Here is a 16,075-nt window from a genome sequence, read left to right on the forward strand (position 1 = left end):
ATACCTTTCAGGACAGGGACCAGCCCGTGGGAGGAGGCCTGTGAACAGCCTGAGTTCAGAGCATCTGAGAGCAACAGAAAATTGCTCTGCCTGGAGCCTGCACACTGTTGAGTTTGAACCTGTAGGTTTGGTTTGAGGTTTGGTCTCCTTGCTAAACCTTTTGTTTTTGCATAAAGTCTCTGATTTATCTGTCTTGATTTTATATTGAAGGTGCACATACTGCCAACAACACTATGCAGATGTATGAACTGACCAGCAGTTCCCAGCTTTTGTCTTCCAAGTTAGGTGTGCTTATCCACAAACTGATTAACTGTCATCACTCTTTGCCTTTGAATAATTATCAATAAAAACCTACTTGCCCTCCTGAATTTGCAAAACCTGCTTTTCTGCCCATCTTCAACTGATTTCTATGTTACAGCTGTCACAAGCCTGATTCTGCCTCCTGGCCTGCCAGTCATGCAGCATTGATTTCCATCCTGACAGCACTTCACAGTACCCAAGCTTTGCTTAACAGGAACTTGATACGGTAAAGCCAGTAAGAGTATCTGAGGCTGTGGTCTTGGCCTGGCTGCACTGCTGGTTGAGAACCAGATTGGCAGAGAAGGCACAGACTTCTTGGGGGATTTAGATTAATTTAATGGATGCAGGAGTGGTGCATTCACGGGCTTCGCTGGATGGATGTTTCCAGGGGAGCCCAAACGGCAGTGCAGTGGCTGCACGGCAGGGCAATGGTGGGTGATGACGACTGTTGCCCATGCTGCTTGGTCTCACCGGCACTGCTGCTTCTGCTCCTTGTGGCAGGGATCGCCACAGGGGTACAAGGGACCGAAGACAACCCAGCTATGAGCACCCTGGAGGAGTTCGGCTGCCCCAGGAACGCACCCAGAGCTGTGTCAGCGCCTGCTAGGTGTTTTGTGCTGGGCTCTGTGTGCTCAGGCAGCTGAGCACGTAGCCGTTCAGCTCCGGAGCAAAACACGTAGCAGGCACATTATTGAGACAGGAATTTCTTGTCATCACAAGAGCTTGACTTACTTTTGTCATTTTAATGCATTGCACTTAGAGTCTGGTCTAAAAAAAACACAGCAAACTCCCCTTTTTTTCCAGATATAATTTAAGTCTGTTTCTGAAAGGCCTTTTTATGATTTCAGCAGCTCCCAGGGCAAGGATGAAATACCAACATAAAGGCAGCAGCACATAACTCTTGTAGTGCAGGGTGCTGCCAGTCAAATAAAACCCTACAGGAGCAAACATTTTGCATGGGGTGCAAAGCACGTGCCATTGCAAGTTGCCATTGCAGCGCCCCAGTTTTGCACCCTCTGCCAGCCCAAATCCTCCTTGCTTGTCTTCACACCTCCTCTGCCTCTTTGCTCGCTTCAGCAAGCAGGAGTGAGTCATTTCTTGGGGAAACCATTGTCTCCAGCCCATTTCTTGGAAACTAATTCAAAAAAAATCCCAGAAATGTTGCAATACACTTGCTTGTTCTGCTTCTGTGCAACAGTTGCCCTGTAACATCTCCACATTGCTCAGAGAGCTCCAACCTGCAGCAAAGCAGCCATTCGCTTGGGCCATGCTCGATTAGTTTTAATCACAGCCATGTCCTCCCTTCACATTAGGCCCACTCCTTCCCAACCCTTTTTGCATTTGCAAGGTTGAAGACACTTATCTGTCAAATAACAGATAAGTGTGATCTTTCTGTGATCTAAACCACCAGCTTTGGAAAAATCTATCTTTAGCCTTGTCTTCCTGATCATGTAAGACAGATCCTTCTTTCCTAAACAATCTTTTTTCCCTTCCTTTGTCAACTCTTTATTCCCTTTAGCCCCCTGAAAGTGACTGTTCCACCACACAGATCTCAATTCCCTCTCTGTGAGATTTTAACCTTTATGAGGGTCACAAGCACCACGTGTTATATATCTTTGACTTAAAGTAATTCCATGCTCCAGCTTTGCTCAAGGTCTGAAACCTGCCAGTCCAGCTAAATTCCTTAACTTTTTCCCTCTATTTCTTAGAAGCTACTCTTTTAAGATGAGGAATCTTCACCAAAATTTCAGATCTAATTTTGTCTTCCCATTTAATGTCAACTGAATCCACTCGTGATCACTTGATCCAAGCAATTTTTCCATGGCTAGCTATTACATGTCCTCTGCTTCAGACACAAAATCTGAAATCACATCCCTTCTGGGGAGTTCAGAGCCTATTTTATGAAGACGTTTATGACCCAAAAATACATGGGCTTTACCATTACTAGCAGCTTGATTTCTACTTGATACCAAGCAAGCTAAAGTCTCCCGTAACAATATTTTTTTCTCTGGTAACATGAAGATCTCAAACCCTATCCAAATCTGATTCTGGAGGTTTCTGATAGGATCCAAGGAAATTTTTTTATTTCCTCATGTCAGTGGAGTGTTTGGAGGGTCATGGTACTGCTGATAAAGGACTTCGAGGTCTCAGGGGGAGGAGAAGGCTATAGAGGAATGCCAAGCACCTTTTCCCATGTATATGTTCTTGCACACACATGCATGGGTTTGTAATTTGAAACTCTCTTTACTTCTGGACAGGCTTTGCAAACTGCTTAGACCACATTCTCTGAGGTGTTTAAAGAGGGTGGAGTATGCAGTATTTATTTAGGTACTCTACAAACCTTAATAAGAATTGAGTGCTTGTAGCAATCGCAGAGAACAAACAGAAAGCCAGCTGGCAGAAACGGAACAGTGCCACTGCACTTCTGTTGCTTCTAACCCCCTAAACCAAATTATTACTAAAAATGGCTTTTTTAATTTCCTTCATCTCTGATCCTGCATTAATTTGTCTACTGTTTGCGGCGTTATTATTAGCTGTACTCTATTTTTCAACTGGCTCTAAAAGATCAGCTTTTAAATTGCCTCCCGGTCCAACTCCTCTTCCGATCATTGGTAACCTGCATTTGGTGGATATTAGAAGGCAAGATAAATCACTAATGAAGGTAGGATAACCCCCCCCAAACTGAGATTCTAATGCGTTTTAAAGCTGTTTGAGTTGTATCAGTGAGAACCTTTGTCTTTTTCACTTTGAACTAACTGTAAAGGTGTGAAAATTGCATTATAATATTTTTCTGAGCTTCTTCTAGCTAATATCTATGTTGATACAGTGTCAGTTATGAGTGATTCAACCATTAAAAAAAGACCACTGGGTAATGTGGGATTTCTTCATTTAAGTGTGATGAGGACGTGAAGTATATAGTGCTTGTGGGATTTTAAGTATTAATTTGACAGTTCTGACAGTCAGAAATCATTAAAGTATTAGGAGATAACTAACATGAAATGAAATTGCTTCCCTCCCTTTCGACTTCTTGGCAAGAGGAATTCCTCTCCATAGTGTCCCCAAAACTGCTTTGGAGAGGGTTGGATCCAGGTGCCCCTTTGCAAATTCTACTTCCTTCTTAATGAACTGGATTTATGTTAAGATCTAGGTGCAGTGCAAGAGCGGAATGGAAAGATTGCGCTAAGGAAACAGAACAAATAGCCTGCAAACTCTTCTATTGACTTGTAATTAAAACAACTTACCCCATTTACCCATTTACGGAGCTAAACGGCTCCTGCAGCTAAGGCAAGGCTGGCACAGAGCCTGCAGTGCTCGCGTCCCGCCTCGCCTCGGCAGACTGCACCCTAAAGGCTCGACCTACGCGGGGGACAGAGAGGCTGAGCAAACAGAGAGGAGCCGGTCACGACCAGGCGTTGACGAGGCGCCTGTTATACCGGTGCTAAATAAACATCGGCAGTTCTCTGGGAGCAGCCGCGCGCGAGATAAGGCAGGGGCCGGGGTGAGGCTCCCGGCCCCCGGTGTCCTGCCCTGGGCAATGCCAGGCTTTGGGTGAATGTACCCAGCAGGGCTGCGTACACATTGCTACTGTGTCGCTGAGCTGCATTTTTCGCTCACTTCCCTCTGCTTGTTCTTATCACCTGATAGATATTTGGTATCGCCTGTGTTTGCCTTTAATTTGAGATTCATCCATAGGGGGTATCTCTCCATCTCCCCGCACGGATAACAAAAATAAATGATTGCACTGAGCGACATGCAGCAGCATTTGCTGGCGGGGTACCCCGACTCGCCCCGGGCTCTTCCCGGCTGTCTCCGAGCGCTTCCCAGCCGCATGGTGCAGCCACTGCCGCAGGGCTGATATTCAGCCTCTGCCGTTAGAGGGGCTGCAGAGGCAGAAGGGGAAAGGGCAGGGGCAGTGGTGGACGGCAGTCTCACCCGTGTAAAAGGCAGGCACGCAGCAGCCGGCACACGCCAGCCTGGCCTTACAGAGCCTGGGCTTCTGCTTCAGCGCGCAAGGCTCTGCGCGGAGACTCATAGCAAACCCATTTCCTTGCCAGACAGGCACAGACGTGGGCACAACACAGCCTGCTCTGTGGGTATGGTTAGGACATGCCAGCAGGACCACGTGCCCTCCGGTGGGATTTTCAGCCTGCCGAGGAACCGCACTGCCTGTGCAAGCGCTGGGCAATGCGCAGCCCGTGCAGTGTGGCTGTCTGCAGGGACAGAGCTGCAGGGAGCTCGCTCCTGCGTGTGCTGCAATGAAAGATCGTCTCTGTGTCGTGGCAAGGATACACCCGGGGCTTTCTCTAGTGCAAAAAGAGCTTCGCTCGGTTTGCAAGCATGGGCACAGCCAGATGTTCAAGTTGCCCCCTGCCCACTCTGAATGCACAGAGGGCTGCCGTAGGTTGTGCCCGGCCCTCGTGGGAGCCTGACCTGGGATACTAACACCAGGTCTCAGCTCAGGGCCATGGAGTTGCTCTTTCCTATGTTGTGGTCCTTCAGGGCAAGCTGAATGCCTAACGTGGGTCAAAGCTGACTCCTTTGATCTTGTGGCATGGATGCAGGAGTGTTTTGATACAACAGGGGTGCTGGAAGCAAGTGCTTTCCTCAGGAGACCGTGTCATTATTAGTACTGAAACATCTGCTTCATTTCTAGCTTTCTTCTGTTCATCAACTTGTGTTGCCATTTGGGGTCCAGTCCTTAACTCTAGGTGACTTTTTGTTTTTCATCGACTTTCTCCTCAACAGAGAAACAAGACTGACTGGCAGGAAGGGATGGGTGGGGGTAGGGGTTGTCTCATCGCAATAAGCCTAAAAGCCCAGCTGAGAATCCATACCACATGCCATGGCTTTGGTGGTAAGCAGCTCACAGGAGCGGTTCTGCAGCTGTTTCTCGCAGGGCGGCTCACTCCTGCTGCCAGGACGTAATGTGGCCAGCGGCTTCCCCACGGCGGTCCGCATCGGATGCGCGCGCGCTCCTCGCCTTGCTAACTGTCACAGCTTGCCTCTCTTTCAGCTCGCGGAAGAATATGGCCCAATCTTCACCCTCCATTTTGGGTTCCAGAAAGTTGTGGTCCTGACTGGGTACGAAGTTGTGCGGGAGGCGCTTGTGAACTACACAGAGGAGTTTGTAGACAGACCATCCATCCCAATATTTGACCAAATTCAGAACGGAAACGGTACTAGAGAAAGGAGAGGGGGGCGGGCGGGTGGAATGATGCCGTCGCTTAGTGTCAGCCTAACTGTGCTTCCCGCGGACGCCCCCAACGGGGCTCTTAAAAGCCCCCCTGAAGCCCCCTCAAACCCTACCGCAGCCAAGCCGACAGCAAACATTCGGCTTTTCTCCTTTTTCTACAAAGCCTTGCAGCAATTACTTTTGCTAGAGCATTTGTGACCGATCCATCTCCACCGTGCTCCAGGGTGAGGAGGGGGACTTCGAACGGCCCAGCAGGAACTCTGGCACTAGCTTCTGCAAGACGGTAACGGAAGCCAAGCGGCTCGCTGCCACCGATGCCTTTCCAAACCGCCCCTGCGGTGTCACGGGACTTTGGGCCAACTTGTTTGGCTGTTCGGAGCTGTAGGGTTTTCCCTTTCTCCTGCTACCAGGTGCCACGCTTTTGGACACAATCTTTCCACAGAATCTCAGCTCCGCACACGCTCTTGGGTGGAACGATGTGAAACAAGTTCAGACAAAGGCAAGGGGCTGAAGCTGTACATTCTTCCCACGAACAGCCCCATGGTTTTTTTTCCAGGGCAACTCTCCATCCCCATTGCTTATTTCAGAGAACATTTTATCTTGTTTTTCTATCCTCTGCTTAAGCTGAGGCTTTAGCTCTGAGGATCTAAAAAAAGAGCTTTATATGATAGTTACAGGTGACATTGGGATTGCAAATAGTAATTAAAATTACCCACCCATTATATCAATAGATGAATTTATCATCCCTTCACACTTACCTTATCAATTCAATTGTGGACCAAGAGGTGACCCAAAGCTGTAAATTCACAATGGGTGTAAAGTAACAATGGTCACAAAATTTCTGACAAAACATATTTTCCTTCAGAAAATGCCGATTTGTTGACTCCAAAGCTGTTTGCAGAAAAGGACTGTTCCAAATGAAATTTCCTGAATTAAAGCAAATCAAAAATGAAGTTTAGAAATTTGCTTTGACATATTTAAAGCAGAAAGTTTTGCTTTCCAAACTAAAAGTATGCTGCTTAAAATTTGTTTTCATTCTAGAAAAGGCAAATATATTCAAAAATCTTGCAGCTGAATGGCATGGAATGTGAAATAATATAATCCAGCTTTCCAGTTGACACAACCTGGAATATTTTTTGGATTATTTTCACAAATTTTCCTTTCACTGCATCCAGCACCATGATGGGATGAAATATCCATTGCTGGTTGGTGTTGTTGATCATCAAGACATGAGGTCAACAGCTCCATAAAAGGATAGTCTTTTCACCACTGCTGAGAAAAACAGTGCTGTTAGGAATTTGAGCAGAACATCTCAGCACTGAATAGGGTTGTGGAGGCTGAATTATCCGATCCCACTTAGATAAAATACATTCATGATTGAAACATGATAAAGGAGGTCACTTCCAAGGTGGTCCAAGGTGGTTACTTGGAGCCCTAGACTTGCAAACAGAGACAGAATGGTTGCATGATTGACTTAGACCAATCTCTCTGCTCTGCTCTGAAGCCAAACAGGGCTAGTCTGAAAAGCCTGAGCTGCTCACCTTGCACACAAGAGAGGGTCGGTGCAGACTGGATGGGTCTTTCACAAACTAGAGGCTCAGTGAGACTGGGGAGACCTGAGCTGAGCGGACACAGGGATGTGGCACACAGGGTGGGAGACTCTTATTCCCCAAATCCATGGGAAACTGGGCAACAGAAACATTTTTGGAGATCATAGTGAGTCCAGTCCCATATTTTGATTTGTGTGGAAGAGCTCCTCCAAGTATGATCCCAGTGGAGATGTCTTATGGCCTCCCCAGGTGTCTTCTTCTCTATTGGGGAGCTCTGGAGAACAACTCGGAGATTCACTGTATCCAGCATGCGCAACCTTGGCATGGGGAAAAAAATGATGGAAGCGAGAATTTTTGAGGAGCTTCACTTTCTTATAGAGATGATCAAATCCTTCAAAGGTGAGCTGGGGACCACTGTGGTGTCATACAGCTCATTGCTGCTGCAACATCACATTAACATTTCCATCCTCCTCTCATTACAGGGGAACCTTTTAGCCTGAGGTCCTTCAACACTGCTCCAACCAACATCACCTTCCTCATGCTGTTTGGGGATAGGTTTGACTATAAGGATCCAACCTTTCTCACTCTCTTAAGACTCATAGATGAAGTTATGATTCTTCTGGGATCTCCATATTTGAACGTAAGCAACCTGTCCCATAGATCAACATTTTTTTATATTGGCAAGTTATGGTTAGCCACAGAAACCATAGGATTTAGCTCAGCAGTTCTCAAATATTCAGAACAAGCCATCACACTTAAAATGTGATGGCCGTCCACATACCAAAGGAAATTCTGCTGGATACTTGGGGTTACCAGGGTGATACTTTCATTTTAAACTAGCCCGCAGGGAGCTAAAATAAGAAATCACCTATGATGATTTTATCTGCATAGATTTGTTTTGAACTTCTTCAACATAATTGCACTGTGCAGGCTTTCTTTACCTTACCTACATTTTCTAGTAAGAGCTCATATTCAGTGTTGATATCCAGGTGACAGAGATTTCACAGCCTGCATTAAACATGCTTCCATGGAGAGCACCAGGAAAACCGCTTTTCTTCAAACTGCGTTTGAAGAACTTCGTTCAGTCTTTTGTGAGATGGGCAGAACTAACCAGCCACATACTGGCTGGTAGCCTGGCAATGTGGGAACAAGGGAGAACCAGGAGCTCTCTTGTGAGGCTGATCAGTCTGCTGTTGGTAGGAGAGCTGCTCCCATAGAATGGCTCAAATGCTTAAAATTAGGCAGTACTAAATCAAAGTTGAAAGGCTGCAAAGCCCTCCTTCTCATGCAAATCTGCTTATGACCGCTCTGAGAAGTCCCTAGGATGCTCAGATATTACTGCTACAAGACTGGGCTCACCTAACATGTTACCACTTAGGAAGAAGTTATCCTAGCATGTTGATAATACAGCGGACTTAATGCTCTATTTCTTTTAATTCCTCTTTAGTATTTCAATTTCTACCCATTCCTTGGATTTCTTTTCAAAACCCACAAAATTTTGCTTGAGAAAATAGAAGATGTGCGAGTCATTTTAAGGCAATACATGAAGGCAAGCAGAGAAGACATCAATGAGAACAGCGTAAGGAGCTATGTTGATGCACTGATATTCAAGCAACAAGAGGTATTTGACTGCTTAGGCTTATTCACTGCAGTGTTTTCTTTGGGTTTGCTAGCTAAAATACTCAGCTAGGTCTTGATTTCAGTCATGTCATGTAAACCTGTTCAAGTCAATGCTGTTCTCCTAATGGAACTGAAATCAGACTCTAGTCTCTTATACTTATGCAATTTATTGCAAGAATTTTTCCATCAAATTTAAAATATGAAATCCATTCTCTCAGTCACTCTTTCAGTCCACTCCTGAAATAGCAGTCCACATAATAATGTAGGATCAGCTCTTGGTTTCTAGTAAAAAATGCATGAAGTCACATGAAAGCTGACTGATTTTCTTCTTATGACAGTAAAATCCCTCAATCATTGATACTGTTGCTCCAAGATCAGTAATACACTCAAAGTTCTTGAATGATAGGTCACAACTACCAGTCCTGTCCTTGCCCTGCATCTCACCTGAGTAGAGATCCAGTGCAATCTCCCATGTCTGTTGATTTCAATGAACACAAAATATTTGGGCTCTGAATTTCTTCTTTCTAACTAGATCTGGGCCAGCCATAGGCATTAAGTTTTCTACCCACCTACATGGCAGAAGGTTCAGAACAGTCCTAAAGCCCAGTAGAGAAGGCTTGAAAGGTAATTTTGAACATCCTTGGGCATTCCAGCCCTCCCCTCCCTTCATGGGCAGGAGGAGTCTCTTGAAGCTGGTATTAGTTCAATGTCCTGCGCAGAGAAGAAATCAGGCTCCTTCTAGACCTGTGAGGCTGAGTCAGTAAACAGCATCTTGCACTGGGGTTCACCCTGCTTCTGGATGGAGATGGATACCGAACCCAAATCTCACTCCAACTTTTGCATCTTTGATGCTATGCCTGCGAGATCAGACGTATTTTATCACTCAGTTCACAAACACTGATCACACCCAACAGTGTAATGGGTTATGCAGTATTTCCTGAGCTTGCTGAATATTAACACTGACTGTTTTAAGAGCTTTCTTGCTAATCAGTACACTTGTGTATTTCAAGGAGAAGAACAAGAAAGACAGTCTCTTCCATGATGACAACTTAATAGCATCCATCCTTGACCTGGTGATGGCAGGAACAGAGACCACAGCCACAACCCTACAGTGGGCCATTCTGCTGATGATGAAATATCCAGAGGTTCAAAGTGAGCTACTTTCACTTATATTCCATCCATGGCACAGTTGATAAGGAGAGGAGAGGCCTGACCTCAGATACACAGAAGCTCTTTTTCCTCAAGGGCTGAATCCTGTCTCTTTATTATTATGAACTGATGCAATTAGGTGCTGAATAAAGTCACAACAAGTAGTCTCTGTGCCTTGCAGGGAGACAGTATGAGCAGAAATCAAAGTATAATGCTGGGGGAATTATCCATGCACTGCCTGAACTAGAGATAAACCTGGGGAAACCAAGACTGGTGGTTTTGGAATCCTTTCCCTCCAGAGCCTGGAAAAATGTTTTTATCAAAACAAAATCCAAAGAAGCTGGCAGTTGGGACACATTCACTTTGTCTGTTCCTTCCAGAAAAGGTGCAAGAGGAGATTGGGAGGACTGTCAAAGCTGGAAGCTGGGCCACATATGAGGACCGGAAGAACATGCCATTTACAAATGCAGTGATGCATGAGGTGCAGAGGTTTATCACTCTCCTGCCCCATGTTCCCCGCTGCACTGCTGTTGACACCCACTTCAGGGGCTACTTCCTTCCCAAGGTACATAATTGCTTGAACCTGGGAACACATCACCCTTGCTTTTATCAGTGGCACTAACTAGTTCTTAGAGCCAGGCTTCTTTAGAGAGAGTTGCAGGACAGAAGCCCAAAGTAAGTGAGATTTAGAGGAGTTTCCTCCTTTCCAGAGACCACACTCAGAACCCAGACAGACTGGTACCGTAGGACTCGATCCTGCCCCTGTCATGCTCAGTCCAAGTGTGATCCTGGTTTACTGCCTTGATGCTATCTGCAGAGTCAAGTATCTTCCAGGGAACTTACAGGATCTGACCCTCTGCCTGAGGTTCCCACAGCACCATGTGGGGTTTGGCTTTGATTCTTGCCACTGCTGGGAAAATTTTAACTGACTTATATCTCAGCTGGCTAATGGAATAAAACCCTCAGCATCTCTACCTATTCCAAGTGCATAAAAACTGTTGGAGATAGTGACACATTTGGTACCTTCTCTTTGGACATCACTCCTCTCTGGAGCTCCTTCTCCCTGGCCTTTTCCCCACATCACAGCACCTTCAGTGCTGCCGGAGATCTTCAGTCATGCTTTGTGCACGACAGCTCCAGGCAGGACTTTGCTCTTGCTAAATTCTGTACCTTAATGTGCTTTCCCTCCAGGGTATAATTGTAATCCCATCGCTCACCTCAGTGCTGCTGGATAAGACACAATGGGAGACACCATATCAGTTCAACCCCAACCACTTCCTTGACGCTGAAGGGAACTTCGTAAAGAGAGAGGCTTTCCTGCCCTTCTCCACAGGTAACTAAAGGCCTGACCTGCACGGAACTGGAGGGATGTATATTATGATATACACAAATGGGGTCTTGATGGCTAAGTACCCTCTCTCAGTCAATAGGCAACCAGGCAATTGAGCACAGCCAATTATTCTGTGCCCAGGCAGACAGCTCTCAGAATGCAGCTCTCCCACCACTGAAGGGGTTGGCTTCCAAAGTTTCAACAGAACACAAAGAGAGATACTGAATTTGAAAAAACATGGAAAAATGCCTCAAAGCTGTCAAGAGTAGGTGAATTATCAGACAGGACCGGTGGGGTTGCCAGCACAGCTACATATGAGATACCATGAGTTCTTCTGAAGGTCCAGAGGCCCTCAAGCCCATCTGAGGCAAGTCCCCAGTGCCACATATGAGTGGATCTGATGGACAAGGACTCATCCACTGCCTACTATAGTCAAGGAAGAAAGTCCCAATAAGTGTTGGACCTTAACTGGATATTACAGCCAGCAGATACACAATATAGGACAGAGTACATCAAACCATATTACTCTCACTACGAAATCTTACCCCCAAAGCTCTGGATTGTTTTCCAGAAGCCACCTCTGACTGTGATTCTTCCAGCGGCACTGTTGAAAGCTGCCAGGGATTTCTAGCAAGATCTTTTAGAGGATGGAACTCAGTTCAGTGGTTAGAGGAGGTGATATAGCACTTGGCATCCTGGGTTCTACTCCTGATTTGGTCTCTATCTGTTGTCTTGGTCAAGTGGCACACTAGTTTTTTTAATTTCAATTTCACCTGCAAAATACAATTAATATTCTGTCCTTGAAGGGTCATAAACACAAACTTCTAGGGATTCAAACTCACCTAATTGCAAGAACAGTTGTTACATTACAGAAAGTCTCCCGAAAGAAAAAATATCATTATACATCGTCTTCATGACAGCCATAAAGGTTGCTTCCAAAGGCTGCTAATTTCCAGAAATGCCTGCTGCTCAGCCTGCACACTGTACTACTCCAGCAGTATGCATTATGAGAGGGCACAGCAGCATGGAGTCTTCTTGCTGGGAGTTTAACAAATCTCAGCACTGCAGGAGCCTGTAAGTACTGTAAAGGGAGATCTCCTGCAGAATCTTACAATTTTCCAGTAACCTTACATTTTCCAGCTGTTCCTTTTAAATGATGACTTTCAGGGATTCCAGAATGTGCTACAACAACAGATCTTCACCAGTGACTTCTGATATTAGGAAGTCAGTTCTCACTGTCCACCAAGTCCTTTGCCTCTATAGATACTCATACAACACAGGGAATCTAGCATAAAAAGGAAGTAGGAAAGAATAAATAATCTTTTCCAAAAGTGTTGCAGATTAGGATAAAATTCCACAAGAAAAATGAGTTGTCAAACCATCCCACTTTGGGAGTAGGCAGCATTTTTCTATCATAAGTCTGATTTTTAAGAGTAAGGGATTGGCTAAAGATGCTAGAGGTTCGGAAGATTCACAAGTCCATGTGAATCTGGGTGAAGGAAAGGATCTATTCTCAACAATGTAATCTATACAAAAATCACAACCCCAATCCACAATCTTGTTGTGCTAAACACTGTTACACACAGCAAAAGAGCCCATTTCTGGGTTCTTATATTTCAGATGCTAACATGTCTATGCCAACAATTTTAGCTTGATATTTTTGTCAAGTAAACACACTGCTTCCATCTGCAGGGCGAAGGAACTGCATTGGAGAAAGCCTTGCCAAGATGGAGCTGTTCGTCTTCTTTGTAGGGCTGCTGCAGACATTTACATTTCAGCCCCAGCCAGGAGTTTCAGAGTCTGACTTGGACCTTACTGTACCCCAAACGACCTTCACATTAAGGCCTCAGCCTCAGGCAACCTGTGCTGTCCTGCGTGAATAACCACCACCTTGTTAAAGAGCAACTCAGGTGAGCAGGGAAGTCACTTAGACCCAACATAGCTAAGCTAAGACTCTCCACCACCGCATCCTGCTGTGTCATCCTCTTTCATATTCCCTTCCCACTGTCTCCATTCACTCTCACTCCACTGCTCTCCATCTCCACATCTACCCCATATGTTGCTGACTCCTCTTTGCTCCTGAGCTGTGAGAGGGTATATATGATCAATTAAAAACCATGATCCTTCCAGCTAGTTGATAAATATCCTCTGAATGGTGGGCTGGCCAGTGGGCCAGGAGGCAGTGATGCACACATACGTCTTCTCAAGAGAGGGATGCTATGCATGGAGCAACTGGAAGACCCAGGGAAGTTGTCTGGTGAAGAACAAGTAGTGCATGAGTCATAGGTCTGACATCCAGGCTACCATGGCAAAGCAGTGAGGTTCTGAGTATGGCAGAAATCTCCCCCAAAGCACTGTGAAGAGAGATACACTGCCATTTGCTGGGAGTCACAGAAATGCACTGTTGCTCATAGCACTTAAATCATCTGTACGTACCTCCTGAACTCTGGACTCTCTAACTATCCAGAGCTTCTAGCAAAAATCTACCAGGCTAGGCAGCCAAAGTTAAATGCTTGGAGTGAAAAAAAACCAGATTGATTCATGTGATTCAAGGATGGAGTTATTTGTGCCTTGGAAGAGAGTCCTAAAAGACATGGCAAAGTGTGCAGATCCATTCAGACAGGCAAGTATCCACCAGGTTCAACACTGCCTCACAGTCCGAATGAGAGTATACATTTCTAAATGTGAAGTCTAAATCATAAGACTACATGAGAATTGTATCAGAAACAGATCATGAAACGCTAATGACATGGAAAATAAAGCAGATTCATTTTTAAAGATCTCTGCCTTTCCTGATTTTGTTAAGTAGGAACAAACACTCTCCATCTCTAAGGACCTCATGGGTAATCGGTCTGGTATTTGGGATAATCTGGCCATTGGAACCAAACATGTGATTTCCTTGCACATGGAGTGTAATTTCATGGTGCTTGTATTACACACACACACACACACACACACACTCGCACATACATAGAATCAGGGATCAGAAGAGACCTGGTTTTGTTTGTTTCCTCTACTCTGTAGCTTTGTCTGGCTGTCATCTGGTCTGTAGACTTATCTACCACCATATTTCCCAGCCTTACTCCAGTTCATGTACAACTCAGGCATTTTTCCATTCTCACACCTGCCTGTGAATTGCCACTTCTCCATATTCATTACCTAATCATGTACATTATCATCATGTTTATGTTCCCTCCTTCATGGAAACCAATAAAGTTTTAGTCCTCCAATGCCTTCATTATACCTCATGTGCCCGCCACCCAACTTTGCATTACATAGAAATGCAAATGCCCTGAAGTGCTGATTCTGAGCCCAGAGTGACAAAGAATATTATCAGTTTGACTAGTATTCCATGGACAAGAGGTCTCTACTGAAGAAGAGCTCAGCTGGAGACACTTCACATCTGGAGAGAGGTTTCTCCAGGCCAAAGAGCTTCTCCTTTGCTCTCAGTTATGGGCTACAAGTCAGTTTTGAGGATAGCCTTGTTTTTTCACTGTTTTTGCTTACCTAACCTTCACCTCTTGCTTGCTAAGGCAGAATGAAAGGTTACCACCACGGCTTCACTGATCCTGATGCTGTCCCTCTGCTTAGTGCTCTGGATTCTGAGCCTCTGCCCATCTTTTGCTTTCCCAAAGTAACATCTTTATCTTCTCAAAACATTACTTGGTTGCAATGTCATTCTTGAGGGGTGGTGGCAGTAGGATGTGGTCTTCCTAGGGGGAAGACAGCTAAACTAACTCAGGAGCAGGCTATATATCCACTCCGTGCTCTGATGTTGGCTTTCTCGACAGCCCAGTCCACGCTGCCACAGCAGCTGTGAAGTAGCTGAAATGCGGAAGGAAGTCCTGGCTTTGCTGAAATCAAAAAGACTTTTGCCTTTGCCGTATGATAGAGCAGGACTGTTCCTGCTCTAGCTCCTTCTTGATATTAATATGAACTCAAAAGACAGATGTGACAATAATCCACTGGGAGTGGGAGGAACACGATCAGAAAGCAAGGGGCTGCGTTCAGATCTGAACTAATTCATTGGGTGAACCTCAGACCTGACTCATTGTCACTGGCTTTGGGGGTCTTGGCTTCAAAGGAAAAAGGTGGCTTTCCTACACTGAATAGCAACCTTCAGTGCCTGCACTTTACAGACATCACTCTTCACGCTGGTATTCTCTGGCAGGCAGACCATAGCCTGCAGTGTTGCTGGCCACATACAGAAATCAAGCAACTCTGAGTAATGCCAGTGCATCAGGGAACACCAGCAAGAGGTATGAACTGCCAGGTGCACAGGAAACCAGTTCCTTGATTCCTTTAAAAACGTATCTTATTTGTGCTTGCATTAGCAGATGGATAGAAGTGATCACTCCCAAGCACATAAAATTAGACAGCTGAATATATCTCCACAAGAGAAAACACCTCCTCCCATTCATTTGTTCAGCCAAATGATGGCAGAACATCGATTATGACTCAGCTACAGATTTATCTAGTGGAAAACATTAGCTCTTGGGGCTTAAAAATGGGTGGAAATATCATCTCCACATTCCTCATTGGCCCTGAGGGTCTTCCTTCTAGCTGCAAAACATGTTTGTGCCCTGCAACACACTGGCCTGAAGAGAAGGCAAAGGTCTGGAGACATGACAGGTGGTTTGATTTTTAAAGATCTGAACTACTCCATCTCACATAATGTTTTTGGCCTGTACCAGGCTGGGCAGTGTGCCCTGTGGTGGGCTCCTGTGATCACCCTAGAGCCCACCTGCAGCCCAGCCTGGCATCCTCAGTGCCGCACAAGGAGGAGCTCGTGCTCTCAAAGGGGCAATGCTCAACTGCAAGGATTTTCACAGCTATGTAGATTCGTAAAATTCGAAACCCCTCTGACCAGAGCAAAAACCACTATGCAAAATACTGTTTCTATTTTCTTTTTGCCACGAGATGGCACCACAA

The 16,075-nt window shown here is 45.5% G+C and overlaps 1 protein-coding gene across 1 annotated transcript; it reads left to right on the forward strand.

Moving 5' to 3' along the window:
• Positions 1-2,764: 2,764 nt before the first annotated feature.
• LOC134147114 (cytochrome P450 2W1-like) lies at positions 2,765-13,026 on the forward strand. Its single transcript, XM_062587908.1, has 9 exons — positions 2,765-2,962; positions 5,315-5,477; positions 7,294-7,443; positions 7,527-7,684; positions 8,492-8,665; positions 9,675-9,816; positions 10,194-10,378; positions 11,005-11,146; positions 12,836-13,026. Exons 1-9 carry the CDS (start codon positions 2,765-2,767, stop codon positions 13,024-13,026), a joined length of 1,503 nt encoding a protein of 500 aa, XP_062443892.1.
• The last annotated feature ends 3,049 nt before the right edge of the window (positions 13,027-16,075 follow it).

This window comes from Rhea pennata, chromosome 15, assembly GCF_028389875.1.
Source record: "Rhea pennata isolate bPtePen1 chromosome 15, bPtePen1.pri, whole genome shotgun sequence".
NCBI lineage: Eukaryota > Metazoa > Chordata > Aves > Rheiformes > Rheidae > Rhea > Rhea pennata.